The 17,949-nt window shown below is 46.5% G+C and overlaps 1 protein-coding gene across 5 annotated transcripts in view; it reads left to right on the plus strand.

The window, feature by feature from the left end:
• The window catches only part of FCSK (fucose kinase), an 86,200-nt gene that overhangs the window by 13,385 nt on the left and 54,866 nt on the right, over positions 1-17,949 (plus strand). For all 5 annotated transcript variants that reach the window (XR_013624922.1, XR_013624923.1, XR_013624924.1 and 2 more), the window contains exons 11-12: positions 6-86; positions 15,283-15,402. Coding sequence is in view for 2 of the 5 variants with exons in the window: in XM_068130329.2 (XP_067986430.2) it covers positions 6-86; positions 15,283-15,402 (201 nt within the window). In the remaining 3 variants the exon portion in view is untranslated. The remainder of the gene's footprint in view (positions 1-5; positions 87-15,282; positions 15,403-17,949) is intronic.

The following is a 17,949-nucleotide window of genomic DNA, read 5'->3' on the forward strand; positions in this document are numbered from 1 at the left end:
AACAGAATAGGGTCCTGGATATTATCTATAAAGGTACTGCTGCAGACATGGACAGGTGTCGTTTGCCAGATGGAAAACTTCCACTGGTGAGTAATTTTTCTGCTCTTGTTTTTTTGTGCTCAAACTATGGTAGGTAAACTGGTTGTAGATAATTACAATGGTGATGATAACTCATCAGAGCCCCTAAAGAAGAACCACAATGACTGTGTGTGTGTGTGTGTGTGTGTGTGTGTGTGTGTGTGTGTGTGTGTGTGTGTGTGTGTGTGTGTGTGTGTGTGTGTGTGTGTGTGTGTGTGTGTGTGTGTGTGTGTGTGTGTGTGTGTGTGTGGTGTGGTGTGGTGTGTGTGTGTGACTACTTACTTTTTTTTTACTTTTTCCTCATGCGAAATTTGCATTTATGTTTATTTAAATTATACAATGGACCACAAAATGTAAATGTTTCATGATATTTGTTATATTATATCACCTTTATCTATCAATATTGTTGAAATGAAGATCAAATAGCTGTATGTTGAAAAAGTCAAAACTTTACATGGGGTGTACTTACTTTTTCACGTGACTGCATATATATATATATATATATACTAGCTGAGGTACCCGGCTTCGCCCGGGTTGAATAAGAATAAGACAAATATATGATGAAAAGAACATGTATATTTTAGAGCAATATCACAGTACATTTCCTACATGACGTTTTTTCAATTTTCAATTTCTCAAAACCTCTGGGTATACAACATTTCTGGTTTTCTTACGTGGTGCCAAGACATAAAGATTGCTTGGTTTTCCAACCCTCGAGCAGCCCACGTACAGCTGGCCATAGGCAAACACAAAACCGTTTATTCGTTCTTGGCGCGATAAAATGGCGCGAAAAATATATTCCAACAGTTGAAATCATCCAATCCACATTGATCACGTGGATCAGTAATTTTATCCACGCCTATGTTTTATCCACGTTCACACGTCACGTGACGTTTTGTTAACTTCGTTCTTTTAAAACGTTGTTGTTTTAAATCTCAACTCCAAAAACAAACCAAAAAAATATTTTCAACAGTTGAAATAATTATTGTTTCCAACAGTTGAAATTTAATGAAATTTGAATTGGAATAAAATCTCAACTAAAAAAAAAAACCGTTTATTCGTTCTTGGCACGAAAAAAGGCACGCATTTTGTCATTATGTGCGACTTTACGTCACTCCTACGGACGGACGTGAAAACATTTGTTTTCCTTAAAATATATATTTAAAATAAATAAAATAGTACATAAATTAACAATAAAAGAAGCTAAAAAAACAATTTAAAATACAATAAAAAGCACATTAAAAATAATATAAATATGTACGTACAGTATACTGTACATACGCGCAACCGCTGATTCGCATTCAAAACAGAGGCGACGTACAGTATTCCTTTACTGTGTCTGTGTTAGCCATGGGTCCGAAGAAGGATAATGCTAGTGTTTCCAAGCGTAATGTGGTTACGATGGACGATAAGGTAAATCTGATTAAAAGGTATGGAAAAGGTGGAAAAGTGTCGGTGATAGCGCATAGACCTTATCGCGAATCGGAACCGCAATGCGTCATGGGATCGGAAAGGGGCAAATACGCCGCCACAAACTACGCCATGGAATTGCAGCTGGCCCGGTTTTTTAAACCATTGATATTAAAATAAAAAGTAGCCTATAACCACCGGAATTTTATGCTGATTCCGAATCTGTGTCTAAAACTTTTCTCCGATGTGTAGTTCTTGAGTTATAAGCGGACATCCAGACAGACAGATATAATCCTGTTTTTTTTCCTGTAGACAGACAGACAGAATCCGTACATTTTGCCATGCCACCTGTGATATAATCCTGTTGTTGACTTCTTGCTGCGACAATCAGTGACATGGTTCTTTTAACAAATAAATCACCAAAGTGTAAAAGAAACTCACCAGATTGATATACTGTGTTAAGAAAGTAAACCCAAGTCAAGAAGAAAAAAATATTCCATATTAAATGCCAAGTCTGTATATATATGGCGTGGCAATATATATATATATATGGCATGGCAAAATGTACGGACAGGTGCATTTGATGATTGGCTTCACAGTCGGGTATACAAGGGTTGTTGCGTTCTGTATTAGTGGAAAACAACTGCTGCACGTCTCCAAAAGTTATTGCCGCTTCCTCTGGAGATGGTCCATCAACTCGACAATTCTGTTTGTCATGGAGTGGTGGCTTTACGAAATTCCGGCATGAAACAGCGTGCTACTGAGCGGCAGTATGGCATCACTCAAGGTCAGGTGTCAAATATCCTGAAACGAAATGCTCAGAGGGGTGTTGCTACTCCAATACCGAGGTCAGGACGTCCCCGCAGAACCACAAGGAGGGATGATCGCCAGCTTCACCGGTTAGTCCGCAATGGCCGTACCAAGTCAGCTAATCGGCTTAGGGCTGAGTGGCAGCAATTGACAAATGTGCCTGTATCCAGAAGGCTAGTCAACCAACGACTGGTTCAAGCAGGCTATCGTGCCAGGCGTCCCCTGAGAAAGCCACGCCTGACCAGACAACACCGCCAGTGCCGATTGCAGTGGGCCAGAGAGCACCGTCAATGGCAGCCAGGACACTGGAATCATGTGATCTTCAGTGACGAGTCTATATTTCTGGTCTATCGTCAAGATGGCCGCGTCCGAGTGCGCAGACAAGTGCATGAAGCCTACAATAAAGATTGTATAGTGCCAAGAGTCCAAGCTGGAGGTGGTGGGGTGACCGTTTGGGCTGCTTTTCATGCAAGGGGGCAAAACTGACCTGGTTGTTCTGAATGGAAGCCTGAACCAGTTCAAGTACAGGGCCATTCTGGAAGAAACATTGCTTTCATTTGCTCGTGCAGCCTTTCGAGGAAACTTTGTCTTCCAAGATGACAATGCACGGCCTCATCGTGCTCGCATGATCCAACACTTTCTTGCTGACCGTGGTGTAGAGCATATGGAGTGGCCTGCCATGTCCCCGGATATGAATCCAATAGAGAACTTGTGGGCAGAATTAACGCGTCAAATTGACCACTTGGACCAGCAGCCCACCTCTGTGCGTGAATTGCAGCAGGCTATTGTCACTGCATGGCAAGCGATTCCTGTCCAAACCTTGGCAAATCTCGTGAACAGCATGCCTCAACGTGTACGTGCTCTTCTGAATGCTCGTGGGGGTTACACGAAGTACTGAACTGTAATTTTACTGTCCGTAATCCCAGTCGTAATTTAACTTTTGTTTTTGTTAAAAAAAATTTTGGCTAATGTGCAAAATAAAGAGATACTTCTGGAAAACGTACAGAAGTTTAACACAGTACTGTCCATGAATTGAGTTCGATATCAGTTTACATCACTTTCAAGGATCAATTTATTTGTTTCGAAATGTCAAATGTGGTTTTTGTTTCTTTTAAAGGTCACATTCACAAAATCTAGAATAATTTCAACATAATTCCAATGAACTTTTGGTTCTAAGACATCTTGAAAAGTAAGTTCACCCCCACAAAAAAAAATTCCATATTAAATGCCAAGTCTGTGTGTGTGTATATATATATATATATATATATATATATATATATATATATATATATATATATATATATATATATATATATATATATATATATATATATATATATATATTGTTACAGACGCGGTTGTGGATGTTAGTTTACCGAGCGGTTTGGTATGGCCGCGTCTGCACAGTTTACCCGATTATACTCGAACCTTGGCCGAGTCGCGCTACGCTAAATCAATTGAGGAAAGGACACAGCGGCTGGGTTAAAATGACACGACACCAGGGGTACGGTTCTCAAGACCTCCGGAGGAGGTTATAATATTGCGGAAGGTTAGATTACAGGGATGAGAGAGACAGCATAGAAAGGTGGGCACTTAAACACGGTCTTATCTTAGCCCCGACAGACGACAGATAAACGGGACAAGACTGACTCACACGGGGATTGATGGCAAGGAAGGCGGGTAGTCGATGGCTCAAGGTGCACTCTTGGCTCAGGGGCAGAATCGACCCGGTCCGGTCCAGAGATGCGGGAGGTCTCTCAGCGCTCGGAGGTTGCGACTTGTCTTTCCAAGCTGGGGCGCATCTGACGTCACGTCCGGTAAGTGGCTGCGCATATCCGGCGGGGAGTGACACGCCCTCGGCTCGTTAGCTCCGCCCCAGATGGAATCGGCCTGTTGCTTCTTATTGGGTGCGGGGGTTACCCGGCTCCGCCCTTGACGAGGAGCTGACAGCCAGCCCCTTCGTGGTAACCCCGTGGGCGCACATGGCAATGGCGGCTAACCAAGCCGGTGTGAGGACGCACACTCCCCGCACCGCGGCCGCGCCGCCCCCCGCTGTGGTTGTAGTTGTTGTTATTGTTTCATGAGGAAGATGGGAGGAGGTATGGGGAGGTCCTAAACTCACTACTGGTGCCATACAATCACATTCTGGTGCAACGAAGAGTCAGAATTAATGGAAACGAGTCCTTAACTGACATAGACTAAGAATAACTAGCAAGATGTCCGAAAGTTGTCTACGTGAGATGCGGTGGACCTGGGCACGACATTTAATGGGGGAAAAAGGGGAAGGTCGGTTCTACAGAGTGTTGTTTACAGACAATGGGACTAGGGAATGGGGGATTGGGGATAGTTGGGGAGTATTGGGGAAATAGGGGAATATTTACAAGCGGATATGGAGGCCAAATCCCATATCCGCAACAATATATATATATATATATATATATATATATATATATATATATATATATATATATATATATATATATATATATATATATATATGTATGTATGTATTGTTACGGAATCGGGCGACGGCACTCCCCTTACCGAGGGGGGTTTAATCCCCTCGTTTTTTTTATGCTGGCCGTCTCCGTTCCTGGACCCACCCCGCTCCTTTGTGGGATAGGATTGGCCAAGGTGATTGGTCAAGGGATTCCCGGACACCTCCGCCAATCCCTCCACAAAGCAGGTGGGTGGTCCCGCTCGAATCCCGGACAAGATGGTAATTGCCGAGCGGTTTAGCAATCCAGAATCTGAGCCATTAGCAAAGACTAACCTGATTGTAAAGCGGTTCTGCCAAAATCGTGCCACAGGTACTCGATCAAGAAATCACGAAAGCGATCGTATAAGAGAGGAAACCAAAGTAAAGGGAGAACAAAGATTTATTAACTACGTACAAAAACCCGAAGAGGAAACAAAAGAAGGGGGCATATACAAGGGAAGAAGAAGAAGCAGACACAGGGCAAGCTTATGCAGGCTTAACTTATCAAACGCCCAGCACAGAACAAACACACTTACACGAAAGGATGGAATGGCAGGGATGGTATGGGAAGGCAGAGAAGGGTCCCGGCAGATGGTAGGCGTCGAGGTCCGGCTCCAAGCGCGCGCTCTGGTCCACGCTTTGGGGTCGAGGCGAAACCCGGCAAACAGCTCCGCGTATCGTTGGACGCGACCGGACAATTATATAGCGGGGGAAAGCTGGTATGTTGCATACGCAATTCAAATCTCTGCCGGTCAATCTCTCCGTGGCTCTCTTTCTGCCGCTCACCTCTGCTCGCTCCACTCGACCTTGACCTTGACCTCGTAAGTAGTCCGCGGCGGCGCTTATATTGGCCGCCCGCGTATCGAGCCGCCTGCCTTTTGGAAACGCCCACCGGTGAGCTTGCCTCGGCCTTGGTTTGTCGCGAGGGCTCACCGGTCCCGCCCCTTGATGAGGCGTTGGCAGAGCCACGCCTTGTTCCTGGCGCTTGGCTAACTCCTCCCCCTTCTTCTCCAAGACGACCGTGTGCGTAATGGCGGCGCACGGGTTAGAAAATCACTCGCACCCTTTTGAAGGGAAAATGGGCCTACTCTTATTTGATTGATGCAAAGCAGATTCAACTATTGGAAACACATGGCCTTACCTGAAACACAGAATAACGATATAACTATAGAGAGGTCCTATGATTTTCTACGTGTTGCAATGTGGACTAACTAAGGTGCGATTATTTCAGTTAACAGCCAATTAAGGGGAAATGTACACAGGGGTTATTTATAAGGAAATTTAATACTAAATTTACATGTGAAGGTTCTAAAAACCGCAACACAGCACCCTCATTCCTCACGGCACGGCTCGGGCCGAAAAAAACTTTACTTAATGTGACACGCAGGTGTAATTTCCCTCTACAATTAATCTGACCCTGAGTGCGACAGTTTTAAAACACAATTAAATATGTCCCGCTACTACGTTGCATCCTACCTAACAGATTCACGCCCACAGTTAACCGAATTGCGGAATTAATTCTCAAACTATACATTTAGCCGGTGAGGAGCATTATTTACAAGTGACATTATTACATTATTTACAAAACGCAACCCAGGACCTGTCATTTTTGGAAACAAGGAGAATCCTGTGGGAGGGAGCAGACAGCATGCACTGCATCGACACACCACCTCACATGCCCGTGGGATGCAGAATTGAGATTCTGTCATACATCCCCGAGCATGCAAACACCAAAGCACCAATCAAGAGCACCAATCAAAGCACCAATAATAAGCACCAATCGGTGCTACATTGCACAACACAAAAAAAAAAACACAACTGGTTGTCTTCTTTCTGCTCCTGCTCTGCTGGTCCGTCATTCTTGATGTTGTTCTTGCTCCTGCTGTTCTTGCTTGCGGCCTATTTGATTGTAATAAATAAAAAAAGAAAGGCACACAACGCGTCTGTTTTTTTTTTTAAATTATGGCCAGCAGGGGGCCAACTATGGTGGTCCACCTGCATGGCTTGGTGCCACCTCACCAAGGTCCGCAAGCGAAGATTTCTGGCCGCAATGGCCGGTCCTAGCAGAGGGGCCAGGCCCCAACACGTGGGGTTCATAAGTGGTGCTCGGCCACAGAACCGTGGTCCATAGGGTGGTGCATGGCCGCAAAACGTGCGGTCCATAAGTGGTGCATGGATGCAGACAGCTGGCAGCGGGAATTCGGGCACACAATTGCGGGCTCCCGCACGCTCCCCCTCAGTGCCCAGAGAGCACGATCCATGGGTGGGGAAGGAAGACAAATCAGCAGCGTTAGCGAGGGGTAAGGTCACAAGGGTACATATCAATCAAGGTAAAGCAGAGCAAGGTGCACACGAAGAGCGAGCGGAGAAAGCTCGTCCCTAACGTACGCCACCCCACCTGTCACGTACTCTACCCTCGCCCCTTACCCCGTATTTACAAAATCATTTACAAATTCGTCACTATCGTCACGTCTTCCCCATATCTCCCCGAATCCAAATTCGTACCAATCCCAATGTCTAACCAAATTTGCCATCACCAATTCATCATCAATCCCTCTTAAGGAGGAAGAGATGGAACAACCAGCACAATGTCTCACCCACGTCATGATGCGTCTCACATTTCCAAAAACATTTGCACAAAAACAACAAAACAGCCATGGCATGGTGGGGAGTTCTGTCACCTCAGGTGAGTGGGTGTAGATGGTGCGAGGAGATTCTTAATCCTAACTACTTCCTAAATGACATTAACACACTTTACACTACCCGAGGTCTTTCCCTGCAAAACCATTGGCCATCTTACTCTATGCGGTTTTAAAAACCAAACTCCCATTGACCAAACTGTGGTGCTCATCAATTTGGGGTCTCACTCCCCCGATTCAACTCCGTGTGCCTTCGCACAATTTCAGGACTGGGTCGTGTGGCTCCCCTAACAGGTCTACCTACCTGTGCGCCTCCGCTACTGAAGTTGCCACCCGAGCTTACCTGCTCCTCACTAACCTACCTGGGGAAGGCCCTCCCTAGCGTTTACCCCCTCGGTGCCCTCCCTGGCACTGGGCTACCCGGGTCCTTCCTCTGGATCCTCGGGCCCCATTGAACTCTAACTGGCTCCCAGAGCCTACCTGCGGCCTCACCTGGCCGACGGACTAACAGTGGCGGAGCGCTCAACCAACCATACCTCCAACAGGCCACACGCCCAGCCATTTCCACGTCACTAATGCACCCATCCAAACACCATTCTTCCACACGCACCACGGATGCCAATATCCAACCACAATTTACCTATACCCTCTCCCTAACTCTTAAACTACCCTCCCCGGGTATTTGTGATGGGGGCCCATCTTCCCCATCCACTCCCTTCGCACCAACCACTCCACTCCACGTTTTCCACACTACTCACTCCACACCACGTTTTCCACACTACTCACTCCACACCATCCATTCCATACTCCATGTATCCCAGACCATTCATTTCATCCAACCATTCTCACCTGTATTGGCACACCTGTGCCCACACACCTGGTACCACCTGCACCCTCCTTCCTCCCAGGCTTCTTCATTCACTCAATACAATGCACAATCACAATTATTCACTCATACACTGCTCCATACACTTTCACGCTCAATACAACTCACAATCACCTCACACATTTCACAATTCGCTGCTCCATACACTTCCAATTCACACACACAGCATCATCTGATCTACCTGGTGCCCTTCTAAAACTCGCGCTTCCCCGTCACCCCTTATACTATTGCGCTCCCTCGTCGTTATAATCCACCTAATCTATTCTACGTCCCCTCTACAGGTATCATGTCGCTACTTAACTCTACAGTTACCTATGGTCAATTCTAAGTCCCTATACATTTATCCAAGCCCTCCCTCGACGAGCTTACACTGCCAAAAACCCCATAACTAGTGCTCATGTGCCCGGGGATGTGAGGGATGGCAGAGTTGCCATCCCACCACATCGGGCATCTTCCACTATCAATTTTGCCATCAAATTCCAATTCTGCCCATCAAATTTGCCAATCTTTACCAATCATGCCAATCAAATTTTGCCGATCAAATTTCACTACCCCTACCATCGTCCTTTATTCTGAGCCTCGGTGCGTCGTTACATGCTCAAAGCTCGGCTTCGCCAAGCCGAGCAATGAACGCGGGTGGTTTGCTTACCTCGGTTGGGTCCGTCCGGCACTTGGTTCAGGGAAGGAGGTTTACTCGGGCCGAGATTCCAAGGTCCACCTCGGCGCGGAACCTTTCGGTCTCCCGCTCGATGGCCCAATCTCGCCCGGCCGGAACGCCGCAACCACAAGGGGTCGCCGTCCCGACCCTTCCTACCTGCCCTCGAACCGGGCCGCCCGCCCCGCTTATACCCCCATTCCACTTATGCCGATCGACCCCGATCTGCACAACGGGAACGATCCTATTTGGAACGGGATCAATCGGCATGATCGTAAACGGAACGTCTTCGATCTTTGTCGATCAGGACAAAAAAATAGATCGGGGCGATTTTTTTAACATGTTTAAAATTTCCATCCCGATCTGAAATAGCGGGACTGATCGTGATTACAGCGTGAATGCAACGTAGTCCATCGGAATGATCGTCGTTAGAACGGCTTGATCGTAGTTAGAACGGCTTGATCGTGATTACAGCGTCGTTGCAGCGGGAGGATTATCTTGTGCCGTTTCGACGACGATCGTTACCTATCCGTCCCGCTCCAATGCCGATCAAAGCCGCTGTATATAAATCGGTCCGGATTGCATCAGCCTCACCCGATCAAGTATTTCGACACGACAATTTTTGTCAACGTTGTTAAGTGGAATTGATAACTGCATGAGCCAAATGGCATTGCCCAATAACCCCATGGTCTAAAATTAAAAGCGGTACAAGTTAAACAAATATTATTAATGATCAATTTTACCGCTTTTAATTTTATGACCTTTTAATTAAGTGAATGCAAACTTTGATCCCCTCTACCCAGCAAAAACTTGTCAAATTTTTAGCTTTTATTTTGAAGACCTTTCATTTTGCAATGCATTTTCATCCCCTCAACCCAGCAATAATAACTTCTCCCTTTCCAACCAACACAAGGCAAACATTGAATATCAAGTTTCATAATGTTTATTGTCACATGAATATCAATACAAATCATTATCAATGCAATACATAACAATACAACAATGTCCTCCAAAATGTCTTTCAACTCCTTCCCATAGTGTCTCTAATGATGTCTCACCATCCTCTCCTGCCATGGAACTGCACCAGCAGGGCTGTTAAAATAGTCTCAGTACCTCCCTCTGACGCTTGGCCTCTACACTGTCCCTGTTGCCTCGAACTGCCTGCTCCACCTCTAACATGTTGGCTTGATCTCTCCATTCACCAGGGATGATGTTGTGTCGATAATCCTCCTGGTCCACCTCGGCATGCTGAATACTTGGGAACCGGATGCGGAGCATGTTGTGCAGACAGATAGCAGTTTCGACCAGGTCACGCACCACCTCAGGATACTGTTGTAGTGTCTTGAGCAAGCATTGCCAACGGTTTGCCAAGATGCCAAAGGCGTTCTCCACCACTCGTCGACCCCTTGAGATGCGGTAGTTGTAGACGAGTTGTTCAGGAGAGAGTCCACGTCTGGCATAGGGTTTCATCAAGTAGGTGCGGAGAGCAAAGGCATCATCTCCAAGGATGAAGAATGGCATCTCTTCATCATCGTTCCGCATGGCCAGGGGGTCGGGGAATCCAATGGTTTCATTCTCTATGCACTCTTTGAGCTCCGAAGCATTGAAAATCTGAGCATCTGACATGTGTCCCATTCCACCAACGTCCAGCCACAAGAACTTATAGTCGGCGTCCACCAGTGCCATCAACACGATCGAGAAGAAGCCCTTGTAGTTGTGGTAGAGGCTGCCTGAGTTGGGTGCGCATCTGAGGGCGACGTGTTTGCCATCAAGAGCTCCGAGCACATGAGGGATGTTCCATTTACTTTCGAAATCATCAGCGACTTCTGTCCATTCTTCTGGGGTGGTAGGGCACTTCACCATTTCTTCTTTGAACTCTGCAACGATGGCTTGACACACCTCCGGAATGAACTTGACGATGGTGTTTCTGCTGACCCTGAAGTCGTAGGAGAGAGTTGGGTAGAGGTCTCCTGTAGCCAGATGCCTCAGGGTGATGGCGAGCTTCATTCCAGGTTGTAGGGCCTTTCTCAGCCTGGTATCTTCTTTCTCAATCCTGGGGGTGATTCTGTGGAGGATTTCATCAAAGAGAGCAGGTGGCATCCTCACAAAGTTCTGGAGAGAGTTGATGTCCTCCAGCCTCAGTTCATTCATCAGGCGGTCGTAGTGCCCAAACTGCAATCTTCTTTCTTCTGTCAACCATGGCCGGACCCAGAACTGAGGGGCTCTTCTTCTTCTTCTCATTCTTCTTCTCACTTGAGCAGCTCTTCTTTCATTAATTGCATATTGTTGGAGAAGTAGAGCGAGCTGCAGACGGCCATTTCTCTGATGTTGATCCATGGCTGTCTTCGACGATACTGATGATCGGCAAGCAAATCGGGCCCTATTTATATGGATCGGGACCTGAAATCTGCTTTTTAGTCGGCTTAAAGGCGGGAATAGAGCGTAGTTAGATCGGTTTGGTCGGGAATGACGTAGTTGAAACGGCAATAGATCGGCAGCATCGGCGTTGGATCAGTTTTAGATCGGCGGCGATCGGGAATGCATCGTGTCAGAGCGGCGGCAATCGCGAATGCAGCGTGGTTACAGCGTACGCGAGCGGGAACACAGCGGCTCTAAACGGCTTCGATCGGGTCTTCAGGGACCCGATCTACCCACGATGAGCGTGGTTACAGCGTAGTGATCGTAATCGGAGCGTACTTAGGACGTAGATACAGCATAGATGACCAGTTTTTTCCCAAAGTGTCCCGATCGCTCCCGACCTGGAGATCGGGGCTAATCGGGGCCAATCGGCATAAGTGGAATGGGGGCATTAGCAGAACGCGGATGCGACCGTGCAGGGCGGGGCCCGGCGTGTATCGCGCACGGCAGTTCTTTTGAAACCGCCGTGATTGCGATCCCCGCCGGTTCCCGCAGTACCCAAAGCCCGGCACGGACCGAGGGCTCGCGTCGGCTAACCGTCGGTCTAACCGCTGTCCCGTTTAGCGTCGATGCTCCCCGTACATACTCACACCACTCGTTCCTCTTCCTCATCACACATCCAAGTGTCTCCATACTCTTCGCTATTGTACTTCCTCTTACACACCACCCAGGTACACTCATTCCACTCACAGACTTCGGTACACACCTGACCACCGCACACCTTGGCACACACTCGTCGTTCGCGCACTTCATCAACACACCTCCTCGCGCCCACTCCTCGGTTACATCCTCTGTGACAACCAGGGGTGTGCACTCTTTTGCACACCCAATCACGCGCTCCAATGTGCCCTCTCACACCCGCGCCACCACCAACTCAGGTGTACATTCCCGCACATGCTCGACCATTCCAGGTGTGCATTCTTTCATTCCAGGTGTGCATTCTTTCATTCCAGGTGTGCATTCCTTCTCACCTGCCACAACCAACTCGTACTCCGTGTCACTCTCACCACCACACTCTGTCGTGCATTTACCCTCACTCTCGACAGCACACTCACTCCTCGGCACGCACTTTTCCCTCACACACACCTCTGTTCCACACCTTTCTTCCCCCGTAACGTCCTCCGTAACACTCACCACAGGTGTGCACTGTTCTGCACACCCCATCATCACAGCACACCCTTGCTCACCAATACCCCTCGCATTCCCCATAGTCGGACCTCCTTGCACACCTCCTCTTTCCACACACTCTGCACCTGTCGCACACCTCACCAGCGGCCTCTCACGAACGCCCGGGTCTAAACCAACACCCAAGCTCACTGAATCTCCCCTCACACCATATACATTTCCGAGTATATCGCCACTCACCTCGGCACCTCTTCTTCGCTCCTCCTCCGGAAATGCAAACTCTTTATTTGGTCAGTAAGCACATCATCATGCTGTGAGCACAGACCTTGCACCAATTCCATCACTTCCTCCTTCAGCTCCTTTTTAGTCTCCCTCCGTCTCTTTTTAATTTCACTTACCCCTTCTTCCACTTCCTCTAATTTTTGTCTCACCTCCTTTATTTCCCGGTGCGCCCCCTCAATTTCTTCCTCTAAGGCCACCTTGGTCGTTTCTATGTGCGTCCTTACCTCCCGTTCTTTTGTCTCTATTGCCTCTGTCACCTCGTCCAACCTCTTTGTCAACCCCTCGTGTACCATCTGACATTCCTTCTTCGTCGCTATCGGTTCTTTTTTTATCTCTTTTTGTGTCGCTTTCAACCCTCCTATCACCGCTGTGTTCTTTTCCACCTGCTCCCCTAACTCCTTTTGTCCCACCGTCAGCTGCTCTACTCACCGCGTCAGGTCCTCTATGCCCCCCTGTAACCTAGCCGTACTATTCCTCACCTCTTTCTCCATGCGCTCCTCACCCCGCTTTACCTCCTCGCGTACCCCCGCGACCTCTTCGCCCACTCCACGCCTTATCTCCTCCCCCATCTCTCCCATCTCTTTGGTAGATGCCGCCCTCATCTGCTCCAAATCATTCCTCTGGGCATCCAATTTGGTTTCCAACCCGATTTTCACCTCCTCTAGCTGATTCCCCATCTGTTTAATTTCCCGGGCAGATTGCTCCCCTATTGCTCCCCTATAGGCCTGGTGTTGGTTTAGCGGCTAGGGTGCCGGCTTAGGATCCTAGGATCCTGGGTTTGAATCCCGGTCGATCGCTGAATTAACACCAGGGGGGTTGACTCAGCCTGTCATCCTTCCGAGGTCGGCTAATTGAGTACCAGTTCACTGGTAATTCCCTGTTTGTCGTTAAAGGCGGCAAAAAGGGTTGGCGTCAGGAAGGGCATCCGGCCGTAAAACATTGCTTCAAAAAGGGGACCGAAAAAACAACAACAACCACGGTTCCCGAAAAAGGCCAACCCCCGCTTTGCGGGGAAAAAATGGCCTCTAAAGGTGGTTTAAAAAAAAAATTTATTGCTCCCCTATGTCCCTCAATTTGCCTTCCATCTTGTCTTCTAGCCCCGTTAACCCATTCTTCACCCCTTTCATCCCGTTGTCTAACCCCTCAAATTTGTTGTCTAACCCCTCAAATTTATTGTCTAACCCCTCAAATTTATTGTCCAACCCCTCAAATTTATTGTCTAACTTCCCAATTTGGGCACTGGTACCCCTTGCTTCATCCCTCATTGCTCCCATCATTCTGCTTTCCATTCCCTCACCCGTCTCGACCATAAAGGCCCTTATTTGCTGCATGAATAGGCCCCAGTCCATCGGCGCCGCTGCTGCGGTCACGTGCGCGGCGCCATTTGGCGCTGCTGCAACCTCGTGCGCGACGCCGCCATCTTGTGTGCCTGAAATCCCCGCTACCGAACCCTCATTGCCTTCTTCTTCCCATTCCACCCCGGGATCCTGGGTTGCCTCTAACCCTTCTTCTAACTCCCCTACCGGCATCCGGTCGCCTTGATTATCCATGGCACGATTTTAATTTGGATGTTAAAATTAAAAATTTCAGCCGCTCGTAATTTCGGGTGCGTTAAGCGCACTTCGGGTCCAAATCTCACTCTCGGACACCAATTGTTACGGAATCGGGTTATTGTTACGGAATTGTACGGTCGGACACTGGGACCCACTGTGAGGTTCCTTCAGATAAATAACATAAAAACACATAGCTGTATTTGGTTCGATGTGGACGATAAAACAAAAGTTGGACAGGGAAAAACAAACATCTCTGTGCACGTTATAGCAACGCATTTTTAACCATCATGCATACCAATTAATTAACATATATTAAGGAGATAACTGAACGATACTAAGCAGTTTTATTCACCCCATAGGATCATTCCTACAACACTATGATAATTAATAAATGAAAGCATTTATCAAAGAAGGTAAATATCTATAGGTAAAGCGTTAAGTGGAGAGGTTGCATTGCCAGGTTGGCCGACTGTCTGGACAGCTGAGGTCATGCATCTACTGATGTAGACCCAAGGCTGAGGTTGTTGACTCTGTTTGGAGAGGTTCTGTTCTGAAAGGGTCGAAACCTCTGAATATTGGAGCCAAGTTGATTATCCTGGCAGTTGGAAAATCGGTCAATTTATCATATATCACCAAAGTTCTTCCGTAACCCTTCCTCTACAATATTGAGGCGTACGAGAGGAGCAACGTGACAGAGGGTGTAAACTAACAGTGCATGGAGCAGCAGGGCAACACACTTTAGGCATCCACAGCTATTTTGTGGTTTGAGATGAAAACAAAGTTAACCATAGTGTGTTGTGTGTGCATGGAATTAGTATCGTTTTAAATGTTCATGTAATGCTTTAGGAATAGCTGTTACTGTTAAATAAATCATTTTAATTGTTATGAGGAGGAGCTTTATGGAAAAGAACTGTGCATGTTTTATTTTATTTTATTTGTACTTGCAGGTAGCGGGGGTTGCTTTTTGGGAAGCAAGAGCTGCTGAACGCTTGCTTTCACTGCACGTTTCTTCCCCACTGGATGGCTGTACATATCAAGGCATTGATTCGGGAGCTCAACCATTCTCCGTAAGGTTTTGGTTTTGTTTGCACCAAGCTTCGCATTACTTTCTATATGCGAGTTAGGGTGCATCAAACGCCCTTAGGTTCTTGGATTTTAATGTCTATTCTCTCAAATGTTACACTTGTTGGTAGAAGTATGTATGCAAAAAATAAATGAAATCAGAGGTGGTCCTGGGTGGCCACCGGCCACTTTTATATATTTAGGGCCATTTTCGGGGCCGCACTATGTAAAAATGTTTGATTTTGTTATTTTACACCCAAACCTAGTCATGTTTGGTATCAAATTGAAGGTCTTGATGAGAGGAATACAAATATAACAATTTTATGCAAAAAACGATGGTTTGATAATTAGTTTGTATTTTTACATGAATGAAATCGGAGGTCTAATCGTGGGTCCCATACTAGTAGTCTAATAATATCCTTTATTTTCTTTCAGATGGCAGATAAGAAGACCAGATTAGCAAGTGCCATTTTTGGTCTTGGCAATGCTTTTACAGAAGCAGATGGTACATTGACAGGAGTCCGCCTCCCAACTTGCCGGCAGGTTCTTCGATGCGTGATGTGGTACATCCAGAAAGAAATATGTGAAGGCAAACAAACTCAGCCACTGAAATGGAAATCTGCCAGCATCGTCCTTATCCAGCTGAAAAAATTCTACACTAAAGCAAATATTCCTATGCTTTCAGACCATCAATGCTGCAAACTAATACTTGACCTTCTTAATGACAATAACAAATTGCGTCAAATACCTGTTTCTCGCCGAGAATCTCCAAGCACTTTGGCTAAGTTGCAAACCATGAATGAACGTCTTGATAAGACCTTTGGTGTATGGACAAAAGATGCAATGACAAACATTAAGAATGAGGAAGATAGAGTATTTTTAGAGTCAATGAAATCTGACAGAGTAGCCTCATTTGGTGGTGTTGACAAGAAGAAAGTTGATAAAGATCATCGAAAAGAAAAACGCCTCTTAGCGGAAGCTTCAAGACGAGAACGTCATGAATCATCCAGTGTACAAGAGATGACAATTAGTTCTGTATGCTCTGATGATAGTGACTCTGCAGATAGCTTGGAAGAAACTGAAGAAGAGGCGATTCCAGAGTTTCAAAGGAAGCGTAGTCACCACAGATCAACATATGCAGGTACATCTGCCTTTATTCCTCATGATATTCTGAAAAGACATTCAGTTGTGTCTGTTGCTACTCGACTAAACATAACTCCTGTTCAACAGGTTGCGCTCACCAAAGCTGTAATTCAAGAGGCAGGAGGTGATCCACGTCGTGTGGCCAAGTCGTACTCAACTGCTGATAAGGCTCGACGATCAATAACAAGTGCTATCGCCAAAGATATTCAAGAAAATTGGATCGCCCCAACAGCTGCAACACTTCACTGGGATGGCAAGCAGATACCAACGCTCACAAACAAGAATGTCAAGGAAGAAAGATTGCCAGTGTTGGTTGGGAATGCCACTGATGTAAAGCTACTGGGGGTGGCTAGATATCCTCCTGGAAGTGATAGGTCATCAGGTGACATCATTGCCGAGCACACTTACACGTATCTACATTCATGGAAGTGCAAACAATCAGTTGTCAACTTATGTTTTGACACAACAGCATCAAACACTGGACACGTTACAGCTGCCTGTGTTACCATTCAATCAAAACTGGACCGTGCTCTTCTGTGGTGTGCATGTCGCCATCATGTTGGAGAGGTAATCCTGGATCATGTGTTTGACGTTCTCAAAATTGAGGCATCAAAGTCTCCAGAAGTATCTTTGTTCCAAAAATTCCAGAAGAATTGGGAACGCATATCGCATGCAAAGAATGAAAGTTTAACCAAAATTGACATTTCCATGTACAATGACTATGCACAACAGCTGCTTTTATCCTGCAAAAACAAGGTTTTAAGCACAATCCGCACAAGCGCTTCATACTGTAGGGAAGACTACAAGGAAATGGCACAACTCTGCCAGGTAGTCCTCGATGATGATGTCACAAAACAAGGAACACTCCACAGACCAGGGGCCATGCATAAAGCAAGGTGGATGTCAAAGATTCTTTATTCCATCAAAATATGCCTACTTGAAGAGCAAATTTCTCTACTACCTCGAGGAACTGTAACAACACAACATCAACAGAAAAAACTGAAGGAGTTTGTTGTTTTTGTTGTTTATATTTATTGTGATTGGTGGCTCATATGTCAGTCTGCTTCAAATGCCCCATGGTTTGATTTGTGCTTTTACAAGACTCTGCTCAACTATAAAGCTGTCAACTCAACCATTTCAGTCAGCGCTGTGAAAGCCTTTGATAGACATTTGTGGTATTTAACCCCAGAACTGGTTGTTTTGGCACTGTTCAGCAATGCAATTCCTCAAAAGGATCGTCGTGCCCTTGCAGATGTGTTACTGGCCATACAACCAGATGAAATGCCAAGCACTCCAAAACACCGCTACGGTTCTGGATATGGCAAACCGTCATTTCCAAAAATTACAGAAGCGACAACCCTGGCTGATCTTGTGAACGAGGACTCGTGGTTTACAGTAAACCTTCTTCA

This window comes from Myxine glutinosa, chromosome 11 (genome assembly GCF_964187855.1).
Source record: "Myxine glutinosa chromosome 11, kmMyxGlut1.1, whole genome shotgun sequence".
Lineage (NCBI taxonomy): Eukaryota > Metazoa > Chordata > Myxini > Myxiniformes > Myxinidae > Myxine > Myxine glutinosa.